At 27.2% G+C, this 17,826-nt stretch overlaps 1 protein-coding gene across 3 annotated transcripts in view; it reads right to left on the bottom strand.

Moving 5' to 3' along the window:
- Window positions 1–14,766: 14,766 nt before the first annotated feature.
- Window positions 14,767–17,826, bottom strand: part of LOC136083680 (proline rich transmembrane protein 1B-like) — a 39,535-nt gene continuing 36,475 nt past the window's right edge. For 2 of the 3 annotated variants that reach the window (XM_065803245.1, XM_065803244.1), the window contains 3 exons: window positions 17,523–17,632; window positions 15,430–15,591; window positions 14,767–15,161 (listed from right to left, as the gene is read on the bottom strand). In XM_065803245.1, the coding sequence (XP_065659317.1) occupies window positions 14,994–15,161; window positions 15,430–15,591; window positions 17,523–17,632 (440 nt within the window). In that variant the 3' untranslated portion in view covers window positions 14,767–14,993. The remainder of the gene's footprint in view (window positions 15,162–15,429; window positions 15,592–17,522; window positions 17,633–17,826) is intronic. The other variant, XM_065803246.1, reaches the window with a different exon arrangement.

Below are 17,826 nucleotides of genomic sequence, written 5' to 3' on the forward strand. Positions count from 1 at the left end.
TCTTATAAATTCTAAAAGTTGATTCATATATTTTTCAATGTAAAAGTCGATTCTAAGTTCTTTTCCTTTTCTGTTATAGCTTTTACTTTGAAAAAAGTCACATAAAAGACTCAAGGGTACTCTAAATTTCCAACCTTTTTGTGCGTTTATTAATGCGTTGTATCTATTTTTTAGATTTGTTTGATAACCAACAGCCCCTCCATTTATGGCTTTAATTAATTTTTCATAAGTGGCGCCATTGTCAAGATCGTCGACTTCAACTGATCCTAAATTATAATTAAGTATTTTTTCTCTAAATTTTTTTAAATACCTTTTTTTAACTCGTAGAGCTTTAAAACAATCGAAAGCGCGATTTGATGCCGCGTTGTTTGCGCAAGTAGTATTAATTTTTTGAAAATTGGGATAAACTTTCATATTTTTTTTTAAATGGAAAACGATGTTTGGCACTAACAATGCCAAATTAACCCGGGTTTCTGGGAGCCTAGGCGCCCGGCCCCTTAAAATTAGGGTACCAGCGGGGCCCCCAATTTTAACTTATATATTATTTTCTTTATTACATGCGACTTGACATTCTAAATTATTTATATTAATTCTTAATGAAATTAAGTTCGATAACTTGTAATCAATTTAATTTCATTAATTTCTCGTGTAATTAAAATTAAAAACTTTTTTAAGTAAGAGTTCGAACTTGAACACGTTTGAACTATATTGGAAAAAAGTTCGAACAATCTTTTTTTACTTTTTTAAAAGTGAAATAAACAGATACAAGTTAAATACGAACTATTTAATTATTTATTAGGAAATGCGAATTGACTACATTTTGATTTGATTTTTTTCTTATTTGAGAACAAAAAATATCACTTAAATTACTAGTTTTTTTTTTTTATTTACTTATGTTTATTAGTAAATATATATTGAAATATTTTATCTTTTTTTGAAATATTAGTTTTTTTACTTCCTTTGTTTTACCACTAATGAATTATAAACTAAGATTAAACTATTGTTTTTGCAATAATTTGACAATAATGGACAGAAAATATTTAAGCGGAAATTTTAAACCCAAACTGCAAAAAAAAAAAAAAAATGTGACTGACAGCAAGCAACATTAAAAAAATCCCAAAATTGACTACTTTTTTCAATCTTCCAATAAAGTATGGGAGGACAATCAATGTGTGTCAATTAAATCCTACCCAACTGCAAAAGTCCACAGTTGCAGAACGTAACTGATAATTCTTATCAATAATATATTGTTGTAATTATATTGTAAATTTTGAGGAAAATAAATATCTTGTTGTAGTTGTTGTTATTGTTGTTGTTGTTGTTGTTGTTATTGTTGCTGATGAACTGGAAAGGCAAGACAGACATCATTTGGGCTCCTAAGACCATGAACTAGCGCAAAAAAATGAGAAGAAAGACTGGAAGTGGACAACTAAACATTATTTACTAGGGTAGCATGCTAGGATTATTTTAGATTAGATAATCGTTAATATTCAAATAATTTTTTCGCATGTTTTAGGAACTGGACTTTTGAAATTAAGAATGATTATTAAATAAATGCAAGAGTTTTAGCATATCTTTTGTATATTCTTCATTTATGTAATGTTACTGTAGTGTATACTTCAAATTTTTATTATTAGGAAATTAGAACTTAGAAGGACAGTGATTGCTAGCATATACCAAACTAGTTATCACTTCACTTTACTTTATATCGGAGTCTTTGAACCTGAACATTGGTAGCTTCTCATCAATTGTGATTTTTTCCAAATCTAAGAGATAGAGTAGGAGTCTAGGAGAATAGAGGGAAGGAGCATAGTAATGGTGTGTTTTAAAATTATTAATACATAACAATTTTAAAACACACCATTTTTGAATTTACACAACTTTTTGAGATTTTGAAAACCGCCAAAATATAATTTATTTGATCTAATACAATTTTGAAAACCGTCAAATTAAAATTGATACAACTTTTAACGATTTTGTAAACCGCGAAAATCTACTTTATTCAAAGTAATACAATGTTGAAAACCGTTTAATTAAATTCTATACAACTTTTAACGATTTCGAAACACGTTCACATACGACTTTTAGCGACGTTGAAGCTTCGACTTTGACTTCGAAACACATCGACCTCGATTGGTGTATCTCTGGTTCAAAGTGCTTATTGGAATCAATCTCAAATAACAATCTCAATGTTGCTGTTCATGGAAAAATATGGTTGCTTATTTAACAGATAAAAATGATCACAGCAAAACATGCGTTAGCGTTTTCCTTGAATTAATTATCAAGGTATTTTTCTTAAATAGTTCAACTTTTATATCTTTTATCTTTATCTTCGAGGGATGCATAACATTTGTAATATATAGTTTTTAAAGGAGTGATGGTCCATCTTCTTAATTTAAAAACTATTAGACGAATAACATGACAAACAAAAAATCTTTATTTAGTATATTAATTTGTTTATTTTTTTAAATATGTCTTTAATATTGCAATTTAATAAAGTGGTTTGCTACGTTTTTTTTATTAAAAAAAAGTTGATGTTTCTTTTCTTTTTCTAAGGATAATTATAAACATTGTTTAAATTCTTTATATATTTTTAAAATCTTTGGCAATGCTAGAATATACCTAAAAAACATCTAAAGTATCATGTTATCTGATAATACAATATTTTGTCACGACCGCGATTTTACGACCGCAATTTTTTGCTAGCTACCATTTTATGTGAAACATGAACAAACAAAAAAATAAAAAAATAGTATTATAGCTAATATAACATCCTGTAAAAAAGAATTATAAATATTAAATTTTTAGTTTGTCAAAAGTTTTTTACAAAAAAAGAAAAAGTCACTTAAACAAGTTCTGTATCTATTTTTGTAGCCGTCACGACCGCGACTGATTTTATTTTAATATTGCGATGCAACTATAGCATAAAAAACCTTAAATTTTTTAGATATTAGTACGTAACCAAGTGTACACATTGTCAAAAGAAAAAAAAAGGTTAATTAAGTTCCTTGCATATACTTTCACCTTTTGCAGTAGAAATGTCACGACCGCGACTATATGGAATGGCCCTGTGGCAAAGTCATCATACAAACACGGTTTCCTTTTGCTTCAAGTGACTGTAGTAAAAGGTGGCTTTCACAATAATCCATAATCAATAAAATTTTGCGATCGGCTGTTTGGCAGGCAAGCCTAAATGCTTTGAGACAGATAAATATTTCTGCATTCATCCGTCCAGATCTATTATTACTATATCTTATTTCAGACTATTTATGAAATTATGATTTTATTTAAAATTATAAAAACTTGTAAGCATGCCTTTTGCTTTTTAGATGCTTTCAAATTATTTATTTAAAAAGAGTTCTCAATTTGCTTCAAATAAAAATGATGAATCAAATCAAATTTATCTTCAATAAAAGTCTCTCTTTCCAAATTTTGTTTGAATCCTACTGTATAAGAGCAGAAACTAAGATTAAAAACCGATTTTTGAATTATTTTGAAAATTATAAAAAATAGTAGCCTGAATGTGCAAGAACTTTCCGCAATAAAATAACTCAAAACCTTAAAGAGAAAGGAGACAGCAACTTTTTTCTCTACTAGAATACATTTCTTTCTAATCTTCTTACTTCTGGACAGCCATAAAAGTCATATTTCTGTTAGAGAACTTTGACTTTTATGGCTGTTAGAAAAGCTTTTGGATCTTTTTCAACATAGCAATTCAACATAGAATTAAAATGCTTCGTTTTCCTCCCAATTGTGCCCATAAATTACAACAGTTGAATAGAACTGTTTTTGGACCATTGAATAGGCTCAAGAACGCTGCATGTGACAATTGGATGATCACAAATCCTAGGCCTATGACCATTTACAATATTATTTCAATAGTTCGTGAACCTTATACAAAAGCTTTCTCGCGCCATCTAATATACGGAGAGGATTTCAAGTAGCTGGCATTGAACCATTAAATCCATAAATTTTTGAAGATGATGAAAATTATTATCATTTACAGATTGTGCTGCTCCAAATGCAGTAAACACGGTTCTTATGGAATCTGAAATGACTGTAGCACATATTGATGGCGTGGAGCCTGAAATGTCTGTAGTACATCCTGAAACAAGTTTTTTGAACTAAGTCTCACCAAGCATTGCATTATTACTTTCACCTGAAATTTCGAAACCTAACCCGAAAGAATCTACTAAAAAAAGAAGTGTTTGAAGTAGGCAACTAAAAACAAGGATCTTGACTGATACTCCAATCAGAAATGAAGTTAGTTTGTAAGAAGAAAAGAAAATCTTAAACCAAACTAATTAAAAAGAGACTTATTACGAAAGATAAAAAAAGGGAGAGGTTAAAAACTACTTGCTTCGGAATAAAAAACAATGTAAAGTAAAAGCGGCTTCACGACATGACTTTGACAAATGATGATCATTTAAAAAGATAATCTTGTAAACTTTAGTCTTAATAAAAGTCATAAATGAAAGTAGTATATTATTTGAAAACTTTTTTTTAACATTTTCCACCTGTTCCTAAACTATATTAACAATTATAATGAAAAAGGAAAATAGAAAGTCCCTGGTTCACTTTCAAAAACAATTACATTTACATCAATCAATAAGTTTGTGAATATTAATTAGCGACCTTTTAAAAGATATTACAAAGTTTGCAATCGCCTTATTTTAAGGCCTTATATTATTGTAATAATATATGCTAAATAACTATTTTAAATTCTTTTTCTTAAAACTAAATGGAAGACATAATAGTTGTGAGGCGTCTTAACACTAAAATAGTAAGAAAATGTTATTCATATTCAAAAGATTTTTTGAAATTTATTTTTAGTGTTTTGGAGTAAGCTGTTAGTAAAAGCTATAACATGTTGTTGTTATAAAAAGCTATAAAACATATAAAAGAATTTAAATAATATTACCCTACTATAGTTCAACTTTCAAACTTAAATTGAAAGAAAATTTTATCACAGATCTGATTGGAAAACTTTTTTGTTACTATCCAAAACAATCCTCAAAACAAAATCATACTCTCAACATCCTTACAGCCTTTCTACATTCCTTCCTAAACTAATTACAGATATTATTTCTTAGCAACTCATTATTATAATGAATAACTCATTTAAAAAAGGTTTATTCCCAGATGCTTTCAAAGTTGCCGAAGTCATACCAATATCTAAAAAAGGATCTACAACTAATATGTTTAACTTTCAACCAATCTCCCTTCTTTCTAACGTTAGCAAGCTTTTTAAAAAAGTTATGCAAAAGAGGTACTGCGCATTCTTGGATAAAATTAAATGATTTTATAAACACCAGCATGGGTTTCGTGCTAATCATGCTACAACACACTTACTTATCAAAATTATTGATTATTGAATCAATTAGAAAAGCTCTTGATGATAAAAACTTTTGCATGTGGTGTCGATCTACAAAAAAGCTTCCGATACAGTAAATACAACTGTCCTACTCAAAAAATCAAATTATTATGTAATCAGAAGAACTCCGCTCAAATTGTTTACTTCCTATTTTTACAACAGATCGCATTTTGTTTCCGCTAATGACTCAAAATCTGTTCAATTAAATGTTCTAATGGTGTCCCGCAAGAATCAGTATTAGGACCTCTGCTTTTTCTTCTTTACATTAGTAACTCTATTAAGTATGCCACTGCGTACCATTTCGCTAATAATACTAACTTACTCATTATCGACAAATCTTTTAATAAAATTTACAAACACATAGCTTTTTTCTTTCATTTTTTTATTCTGAGAATGATTAAGGAGGGAGGGGGCAGAGAGAAGGGGGCGGGAAGAACGCCATAAGCATATTTACCAACAACAAAAAAAGGTTCTCATTTTTTTACAATTGCTGACTTGACTAATTTTTTACATTTGCTGACATCAAAAATGTCAAAATTCGCCGACTTTATTTAAATTGCCTAATAAAATTCGATATTGATCAGTAGGAAAGAAGGGCTTACCCCACCCTATACTCTTTGTTTAGGATGAGCTACTTTACTTCTAGTATTTCTAAGGAAAGCCCCATGAGAAAAAAAATTAATTCCACGGACGCCACATGCATCATTTTTTAACTTTAATACGTTGGGAGTTATTTTTAGTTCCCTTTCTTACTTAACCACCCATAATAAAATAAGTTGACAGTATTTCTTGCAGTTGACAGCAAGATTAAAAAAGTTGACATTATTACATTAGGTATGACAATTTTCACGAACGTGGCTAAAAACTTTGTTGAAACTTTTTCTGCGATGGTTCATTTCCAACGAATTTTTATATAAGGAATCAAAGATAGGCCTCAGAAATTATTCATATTGTATTTATAGACTTACAAAAATAATACCACATTTTAATCTTATCTAGTAGACTTTATGTCTACTAGGTCTAGACTATATAATCTTACCTAGTAGACTTTATTCTTATGACTTTATGCTTGAATTTAAAAACAGTTGATTTTGATAATTCCCGTTAGAAATTAAGTTTCTAAACAATTGTGTAATTCAAAAACGCAAACATTTTATTGCGATCCAAATATGGGTAATCATAGTTTAAATCAGCGATGCCAAAATATCTTTAATAATTCTTGAAGTCTATAATTTTTTTAAACTAATTTTTTTTATCTTTAGTATTATTAATACTTTTCTTCTTTGAAACAGATTTTAAAGTTGGTTTTTCAAAATGTTATTTATAACCACATTTTAATATTACAAAAGGTTACCATTAACAGGTAAAATGATTTGTTTTAGACTTTTCATATGACATATTTAAGCAATATAGAAAAACAAAATTGACAATTGCTATCTTTTATTTATTTGTAAATGTACCCCACGGCACAGTGATTTAGAAGCACTTAAAATTTGGCCAAAATACAGTTTTTTGAGTAGCGCAATTTTAATAATGTTATTAGCCAACTATTTTCTACAGTTTCTTATGATTTTAACGGTATAAAAAAAAAATACTGAAATAAAAGATTCAAACGTTAATTTATGTTTGAAAGTGACCGAAAACTATTGTTTTGAATTATATTTGGGGACAATGTAGTTATTATAAGAAAATTTTATCGGGTATTTATGCACTTTTTCAAAATAGGACTACTTTTTCAAAATAGGACTGAAATATTTTAGGATTTTTGTTTTATGCATGAACATTAAAACTTGATGTAAGTTTATTTTATAATCATTTAATGCAGTATACGCAGAAGAGGCTCGCATGGTACAATTTTATCAGCTCCAAATAATATTCTGCGGGCATGGTTTTGTTTACTGTACAATTTTTTATTTTTATATGATTTGTACTTGCCCATGTAATATTACAATAAACCAAATAAGAATGAATGAAAGAAAAATATAAACTATTTAAAGGTTTATTATTTAGAAATGGTTTAGCCCAGATATCATGGCAATACTTTTTGATAATTTTTTTTTAATGCTTTTTATATGATCACTTCAACGTAAATGTTCATTAAATATTACGCCCAAAAAGTTAAATAAAGTTTCTCTTTTAATGTTAGCGTTATTGATTATTAGTTTTGGCAGTTTAATAGGAATATTTTCTAATTTATCTACTTTATGAAATAAAATAAATTTGGTTTTATTCACATTTAGAGACAGTTTATTATTTATAAACCACTCATTAACCTTACCTAACTCTTCGTTAGCTGTTTCAAAAAGTGTTTTAATATCTCTGTGGGAATAAAAAAGGTTGGAGTCATCTGCAAAAAGAATACAATTTAAGAAGTGTGTTGCAAAATTTAAATCATTTATATATACTTAGAATAATAAGGGTCCTAAAATAGAGCCCTGGGGTACACCACAAGTTACAGCATATGGAATTGTTTGTTTTTGCGCATATTGGATGAACTGCATTCTATTGGTCAAATAGCTTTTAAACCAAAGTAAATTATTATTTTTTACTCCATAATATTCACTTTTTTTTATTAGTATATTATGGTTTCAGTATCAAAAGCCTTTGACAGATCAATGAAAATTCCTAATGTAAAGTAGTTAGTACATAATGCGTTTGTTATTTGATTGACTATTTCAAGCACTGCATGTTCAATGGAACATTTTTTTTTAAAACCAAACTGTTTTGAGTACAACATATTGTTTTCTGATAAATAATTAAGTAGCCTGTTGTACATTATTGTTTCAAGCAATTTTGAAAAACACGGTAATATTGATATTGGTCTTTAATTAGAAATAATAGAATCATCGCCAGTCTTAAAAAGTGTGATTCGTGCAATTTTTAATTTTTCCGGGACAATACCTGTTTTAAAAAAAAAAGATTAAAGATGTGAAACAAAAGAGGTTCGATTATATGATAACCCATGGAGTCATAACTGAATTTTTGGTATTAGAGCTCTCCAATTGAGAAATAAGTACTGCATCAAGAGTTTTGTGTGCAAGCCTGGTTATCCCTTCTCAAAATATTGAATTTTTTAATGCAACACCATTTCGCTGAAGGTGATCGACCTTTAAGTAAACTAAAATTGATTTTAAAAAATGATTGTAAGGCCCCTTACAATCAATAGAACATCAGCGTGGATTGGACAAACACGTTGAAAATGAGTTGGATACAGCTCTGTCGTCAGATGACATAATAAAAATAGTGCAAATAAAAAAGCGAAAAAAGAGTTTTTTTAATATTAATTTCAAAGAATCTGAATGTTATTCATAATCAGTGAATGTGTTGCATAAGGTTTTTAATCCAGATGCGGTTCATAAAAATATGCATGTATGGTAACGGTATTAGAAATAAAAACAAGTCATTAATTTGTAACTGTACATGCTTTTAATTTAAAATATGCTTATAGAGGCGCTTAACTGCTGCTATGCCCAGGGCGTCATAAAAACTCTTGGCGGCCCTAAAAGTTAAACGGAAATATCTTGATTGTTTAAACTAACAACTAGGGCTCTGTGAATCGGCATTTTGTGTTTTATATCTCGAATCGAAGCGGGTCTTGTTTTACGAACCAAATTGAATCAAAAATCGAATCAACAATATGAGGAAATCCAAATTTAAGCAATTTTTTCAGAAAAAAAAACTCTATTTGAAATTTTTTTTTCACCCGAATTATTTTTTTAACGGTTGTATTGAAGTAGTAATACAATTACTTACGATTACAATTACTTTACTCTGACTGAGATAATTTAAAACATTTTGACAGCATCTTAGCGTTGGATATCTGAGAAAAGTAAAACTCAAAAAATAAATTGTGATTCGAAAAACTCGAATAATTTTTTCGATTCGAATCTTATTCTTATATTTATGTTAAAAATTAATAAAAATAGATCTCTTAAAATATTTTACCTATTGTTCAAAACAAATCAGAATAGATATCTGACCAGATTTTCAAATAACAGTTATATTCAACCCAAAAGTTATTTTGCGGCAACTGAATTTTCAATTTCTACGAGAGGGCCGAAATTATGGAACAAAATATTAACTAATAAACTTAAAACAATTGCTACTTTTAATGATTTTAAGAACAAGTTGAAGCAAAAGCTACTGATGAACGACGTAGCGCTCGGCTTTTTCTGAAGTTTTAATGATTGCCACCATTAAACTTACCCAACAATTAGAGGTTTGTCATTATCGGCTTGATGAACTTATAAAAAAGAATCGTGCCACTTCTTTTTGCTTAAATTCTTCTTTTTTTTTCTAAATATATATAAAAAATTATGTTTTATAAGAATTATTCACATATTATAAAGTATATGCTGGTGTTAAAGGAAAGCTTTAGGATTATATTTATTTGCTCGCATACTTTTTAGTAATATAGTTTCTTTCTAGTAATTCTTTTTTTTTTCTTTGTTTTTTAAATTATTTTTAACCAATGCAAAAAAAAAAAGTTAAAGTAGGACTTTAGGGCCGATGATTTTTATTTTATAAAGTCTTTAGAAAAACGTTTTATATTATATAGTTTTATATGGCAAAAAAGAAAAAGCGACATTGGCAGCACCCTACTAATAATCGACTAACGGCAATATCATAAAAATCACATTAACTACTATGAGCAGCTAGTTTCGGCACTTGTTGTTTTTAAATAGATACAGAATGTATAACTCGATAAGTTTCTCTTGTTCTATTGCTATGGCGAGTAAAATGTTCAAACCGATTCATGGTGTTCTAATGACGTCACGATGTAAACATTGTTATTCCGACGCCATCTTGTAGGTCAAACAAATGCGCATTAGTTTAACGCAAGGCTAATTACTATTATTTGTTAATGTGGCCCCTTTCGAAAAAACAGTTAAAAAGTTTATTACTTAGAATAAATTTATTGCAGAATTTTCTCTTTCTCATGATATAATTTTTGTTCAAACTAAAACTCAATATAAAATAACTTCTTTTTTTCTAAACTCTATCAAACAAGGTAATTAACCTTAGCAACTTAGTAAATTGTAAACAATTTGAACAATTATACAATACACACAAGCAAAACCACAAACTTAGAAGAATGTGTAATTTTAGAGGCAATCAACACTCGTACAAAAAAGTTGTAGAAAATCCAAATGACTACGATTTTACTATAAACTAAAATTCTATAAACTGCTAGTTGTTGAATATTTATGTTTACCTATAGCTGAAATTTCATAATTTTTTTCATAAAACCTATATTTTTTATTTACAATTTAGCTCCTAGCATGGTTGATGGTCATAAATTAAACCTTAAAGTTAAAAGCTGTGTGTTTAAAAGTAGCTGCTCTTTACATTGAACCCTGTAGTTAAGAAAACTATACGAATTTGATGAAAGTTTGAGGTAAAGGTCTTCATTGCTTTTAAGATATGAAAGGAGTAAAAAATACGAATCAAATTTAAAAATTTATAAAATAAGTTGTAACATTTCAAGGGCTTTTATGTATAATACAAGCATGTTGTATGTTGATCTCCTGCTACCAAAGAAACACTTTTAAAAGTATATGAAGCTGTTGCAGTAATATTTATGGCTTGTGCTGCTTAAAGAAATAAAAAAAATTGGATAAAATAGTATTCAGGTGTGTTCAGAGAACTGTGTATCGTGTAAAATTGTGGAATGCAGATGAAAATAATGATTTTCACTTAAAGTGAAAAAAAGTTTATATTTACATTTTACTACAGTTTACATTACATTTACATTAAACTACATGGATTAATACACAACGCCTAAGTTAGAGCTTGTGCAGTTTTGTTTTCATTTAATTCATTGATGCATCTTTAACTATTTTTGGTGTCTGTAAACAAAAACACCTCAAGAAAAGTTTTTACTCAAAGTTTAAAATGATGGAAAATCCTAAAAGCGGAAAGGGTTAGTTGAATAAAGGTTCCACTCGAAAAGGAATTTGAGTTTTTGTAACTTATAAGTTATTTTTGCTTTCATTTTTGCGTTTTCTCAAAACAAAACTTTTCAATATATACTTGTACTTGAAAATATGCTCAAATTTACACAAAAATGCCAAATCAATATTAATTTTCAAAACTATACATAATCAATTTTTTCAGGATTGTTTAATTGTGTACAGTTTTTTTTTTCATTATCAATTTAAAAAACCTGTGTCAAAAGTTCAACAAAAAGTGTAGTTTATTTTTACTTTCTATAGGAACCATTACAATAATAACAAGTCTATATAATATTATAATATATAATATAATAATAATATAAGATATTAAGGTTAGAGAGGATAAACCCCAATAACTTACAATTAGTAGTAAATGTCTATGAAATCTACTACAAAAAAGATCTTCAGCAAGTCGTCAAATTTTTATTTCCAAATCCGCAATTTTAAATTTTTTTATTTCAAGAATCGGTGTTTAGCAGTATATATTGTTGTAAAAATGGAGGAACATACTCAAACATTACAAGCTGCTACTGCAATTCAGTATGTTACAAAATTACTGCTTGTTAGTGGGGTTAGACCTGTATAAATTAAAATGTAACGAATGGGAAACAAATCATAAATCATTTCCTTCCGCGGAGTACTTCCGTAAAGTATGCACATTTGCTTAGCAGATATTGTATGCCTAAAAATAATTTGTTTTTGGATGAGCCTAAATATATGTATTGTTAAAGCATACAAGAAAACTAATAAGAAATATCAGTATCATAAAGATATTTATTTTGCTTCTTATTATATTCCTTATAAATTGAATTAAAAAAAAAAGGTATAAAAAAGTTGCTGTCTAAAAGAATTTAAAGCTCCAGCTACATATTACATTTAAAATTATATATATATATATATATATATATATATATATATATATTTATATATATATTTATATATGTATATATATACATATATACATATATATATATATATATATATATATATATATTTATATATGTATATATATACATATATACATATATATATATATATATATATATATATATATATATATATATATATATATATATATATATATATATATATATATATATATATATATATATATATATATATGTATATATATATATATATCATTCATTGTTCAGGTAAGACACCTTTAGAATTAAAGTAAGCAGAGCATACTTTCGAGGATTTGGTTGGTTCATTTTGCCTATTACCTGCTGCAATCCATTCGTAGCGCCCTCTGATAACTCAAGCGTTTTATATTAATAATAGCGGGAAAGCTAGAGAAAGAAAATCTTACTTATCGTCACGATATTAACTGTTGACTTGAGCAACTGTTAACAAAATAAGTACTTGGCTTAACTTAAACTTAAATAATTTATCGTTTCTATAGATAAAAATATTTTTACACATGTTTAAAAACAACCTCTTTTAAAATGTATAATGAAATTAAATAAACCAACTTTCTATAATTAAAAAATCTCTTTATTTAAACTTTTATTTTCACCTAAAAAATTCGAATTAGAAAAGTTGTACTTTATATAGAACACAATTCAAAAAAAGTTGTAATGTTTATTATTTTAAATGAGCTAGTCTACCATTATTTTTGTCAATTTGAGCATGTTTTTAAAATATGTGTATTTGAAAATTGATTTCTTAAAAATCCAGATAACTTAAAATATTTAGAATCATGTCAGTTTATAGTCTTAACAAAAGGTTGTGCTATTAAGTCATTATTGAGATTCATTTTTAAGTTCCAGTTGTTTACATTCATCGTTGAGTTATGGAATTAGAAAAAAACCGCACATGTTCAAATCACATTTTACTTTGAGTGGTAATATATAGAATTGTACAAAAGGCCCACAACTAACAACATCTTTAAATGACAAAGTGTTCTTAAAATGTTACAACTTATTTCAAACAATTTTAGAATTTGATTTGAGTCCTCAAGCAATGTCCTCAATGCAGATCTTTCAATCAATTTCGTCTACAATGTATACTTTTATTTGCAGCAGAATTTGATGCAATAAAGGTTAAATTAAAAACACTGCTTTTAAGCAAGCTTTTAAGAAAGCTTTTAAATTTAAAGTTTAACTTATGAACAGCACCCATGTGATAAGGTAATTTGTCAATAAGAAGTCTGTTTAATAAAAAACACTCTTGACATGACAGCAAAAAGATACAAATATAATTTCAAAATGTTAATACAATTTATTAAGTTATTTAACATGCTTAAACAACCAAGATGTGTTCACTGTGTCTGAGTTATGTATGTTAGCAAATTGACAAAAATATTTAAAAAAAGAAAAGAATCTTATGTGTTATAATACTTAAAAGAAGATGTTCAAAATGTAAAACAAAAATAATTAAGTCTATTATTGAATGCTTTAGAGTATTTTATATACAGTTTACGTATTTGCACATTAGTTATAGATTATTAGTAATGTTTGAATAAGTAAACTGTATATAAAGTACTCCAACGCATTAAAAGTTCTTATTTTCATAGGTGTATTATACTATTAATATAGTACATCTTTGAAAACAAGTTATTTAATAGAGAAAAAATAAATTACTTATACTGTGGGATAGATAATTAAATTTTACATAAATTTATTCAAAAATGATCTTAAAAATCTATCTACTTCAAGGTATGTTATCTAAATAACTGTAATTAAATCGCTTTGTTTACTTTATTTGCCATGCAGTATGGCGGCCGCGAATTTTAACGTCACGTGATAGAATACCAGCTTTAAGATAAAATAAAAAACCGTCTTTGAGTACATCTAGTAGTTATTTTGGTGGTCCCTACCAACCGAAGCAAAGCAATAATTTATTTAAAATATAATTTTTTGGTAATATAAATTAAAGTAACTTATTATGCACAATACCAAGTAAATTTATCTTTTATACCTCATCAGTAAAAACAGTTTTTTTTTTAATTTTTGAAAATAAAATTTTATTATGTTTCTCTTTTTTTTTTGTTTATTGTCTTTTTGCGCCCGTATTATCTTTACACCCGGGGCACATATGCCCCTTTTACCCCTTCCTGTCGGCGGTCCTTATGATGAGAGAAAACAACCTGTGTAAACAAATTTTGAAGCTCATATTTTATCACGGAATTTTTGTAAGGGCCGTATCAGGGTTGAATGGTGTCGTCAGTCCTTGTATTATAATAAAAACAAAAAAATCTGCAATATGCAATATCGTTTTTTTTTTTTTTTTAACGACTTATATTTATAAACCATTTTTTTAAAAGTTAACACCACGCATATAGGTATTAAAAGAATTATTATACAGAATTTTTGAATAACATTTTATTATCCTAAATTAAAAAAGTCATTAACTAATTATTTTTTTCAAAATTTATAACAGTATTTAATGTTCATCAATAATAAGCGCAAATCATTTCTAACTATAATAATATGGTATACATAATTTCATTTTATTACTATAAGTAAATATAAATTTATTACATTTTTCTTACATTGAAACTATTAGATAATACTAAAAAACAAACAGCAATTTTAAATCTAACTAAATTTTGGCAAATTAAACAAACTGCTAAATTCTTCAATATTTAATATATAATTTTTTAAGATAAAAGGTTAATAACGAAAATGGTGGAGATCTATTCATATAAATTATTATTAACTCTAGTAGCGCCAAGAAGGAACAACCACAGTAAACCAAATTATTAAAATGACAAGAACCAAAAAGTTTATAAAAATGCCGCATCCTAAGGAAGCATGGCCAAACTTTTTTGCAGATTCAGATGCTATACGTGCGGTTTGTACATCACCTCGACCAAGAGCTTGGGTAACCTAAAGAAAGGTTTTATATTTTAAATTTATTAAAAAATCCGCTTGTCTTTGAAACAGAAATTTTAACCATTTTTTGGTTACATTACATTAAAAAAAAAAGGTAGTTTTAATTGTTATATTTATATTGTATAAGCTATTATATAAATGAGTGCAATGAAATATATTTGCAAATGAATTTATATAACTATATTTTTACTTGTTTATGCTTTACAGTTAGTTGTTTTTTTATTTACAATCTGTAAAAAGTTCAAAAAACAAATAAATAAACCTCATTAGATTTAATTATAGAAGCAAGCCCTAAAGGGCAGCAGCAAAATATACATGTTAACCACGCAAGCAAAGTATGACTTTCTGGAAGGGGTCCAGTGTATATTAAATGTTGGTTAACAAACTCCGGTTGTTGAATTGTCACAAAAGTTGCATGATTTGGCTAAAATGTAAAAAGTAACAAAATCTTAAACCATGTGTTGTAAAGTAAAATAACTTCGAAAATATCTGAAAAAAACATATAACTACCTCAAAAGTCTACAATACTAATATGAATCAAATGGTATGTATCTAAAAGGATAGGATGAAGAAGTTTTCGGTTATCAGAATTAGGGCAGTATTTTTTTAAGTTTTTTACTTGCGTTTTCCGTCAGTATTCTCTATAAATAATATCATGAACGTCTATTTTCAAAGTTACAAATAAGGACTCAATCACTCATTCCTATTGGTATAATTTTCCTTTTTTGAGTATTTTTTTTTTTTTTCTTTGAATTCAAACAATAAAGTTAGCATCATCATGACAAATCAAACAGTCTGTTGGTATAACAAATTAAACATTTTGTCTGTATGACAAATCAAACATTCTCTCGGTATAACAAATCAAGCATTTGCTAAAAACGTCAAGTGAAGCGGCATCAAATAAAACGTAGTATTACCAAAAGTAAAAAATTACCAAAAGTAAGCAAAGTTGTTTTCACAGCAATATTAAAGATAGTGATTTATCATATGTATTCTTTTTTCTTCCAAATGAACCGGGCAGAAAAAGAGCAGCGAAGTTGTTTGAATTAAAAACGATATCCGCAAGTAAAAAACAGTCGAGGAAAAAAAGGTAAACTGTAATGATATTTTTTATAAAAATCTCACAATAACTCATTATTATTGTAATTGTAATAATTGCAATGATTGGCTCATCATATTAATATAATCGCGGACTACAAATAAACGCAAATTTTTGTTAGTGAAAAGGAAGAAACGGAACTGTATTATACAATTTCGTCTTGATTTGACTTTAACATTTGGTAGGCAAGAAACATTTTTTGCGTAGATAATTAGAACGAAAATGGAAATTTTATACAGTTTGTATATTTTACGTTGAGACATAAATTGGTACTAATACGATAGTTAAGCAAAGCAAAACTAAGAAAGTACCACGTGATTTATATGAGTTACAAATCCCGAAACAACTTAATTTTTATGTTTTTTTTACATTATCAAGTACTACATGAAATGAAACTTCGAATGTAATGAAACTGCATCAACTAAAAATTAAGCTAATGAAACTCCGAATGCAATAATATTCACAATCTATTATATTTAACTTGATGTCAATCGTGTAGAGTTTTAAGAATATAAATATGTAACTTTAAAGGTGTTCATGCAAAATTTCCAGAAAAGCTAATACGAGTTATATCTTATATTCTGTTTCAAGCTAATTAGACATGCAGTTAAAAGATATGAAATTTCTTTAAATGTCTTTGACTTTCTTGAGATATGTAATTCAAGTACTAAATGATTCAGCTTACTTCATTTTAAACTTGAGTGTATCAAAAATTCACTAAAACTTTGCAATCTATCAAAAACTAGAAAACTTCCCAATCCATCAAAAATAAGATGGTTAGTACTTCCAAAATCCATCCCAGGATTTTGTGATTTGATATGACTCGTAAAATTAATGTTGCAATTAAAATATATTGCAATTACGAAATTGATGCGTTAAAAGTATACGAAGATTGTCATAATCAAAGATCAATTCCAAAACGTTATAATGAAAAAACTATTCAATTCTGTTTTATTTCTGTTGGGAGTAGTATTAATTCAAATAAATATGTATCAATACTTAATAAAAAACCCAACAAAATGTAAAAAGTCTTATTTATAAAATGAAATAAAATAGCTTCCTTTTCTTTTCCATGCCAAATGTAAAAGAAAGTACAAATGCAAATTTATTTAATATAAAATCAGCAATTTTTATGAATATATTAACTGAATTTAATGGTTAAACAAAAAATGAAAGATTAAAACTTTTATTACAAAGATTATAGAAATCTTTGTTGCAAGTTCAAATAACGCGCAAAAAAAAAAATAATAACTTACAACAAAGTAATTTACATTTCTGTCAATAGTCTGTATATTCGAAGAATCAGGATTTACAAAAGGCTGGTAATTAATGTTTTGAGGATAGGCAGTATATGGTGGTAGTTGTTCTAAAAGAAATTTTTTACACGTGTTTTTTATTTTATCTAATTTTAGATTTGCTATGACCATTTATCTTTTTGCTATCAACCATCTATCTATTTACCATTTATCTATTTACCATTTATCTATTTACCATTTATCTATTTACCATTTATCTATTTACCATTTATCTATTTACCATTTATCTATTTACCATTTATCT

The sequence above is a fragment of the Hydra vulgaris genome, chromosome 08 (assembly GCF_038396675.1).
Source record: "Hydra vulgaris chromosome 08, alternate assembly HydraT2T_AEP".
In the NCBI taxonomy this organism is placed as follows: Eukaryota; Metazoa; Cnidaria; class Hydrozoa; order Anthoathecata; family Hydridae; genus Hydra; species Hydra vulgaris.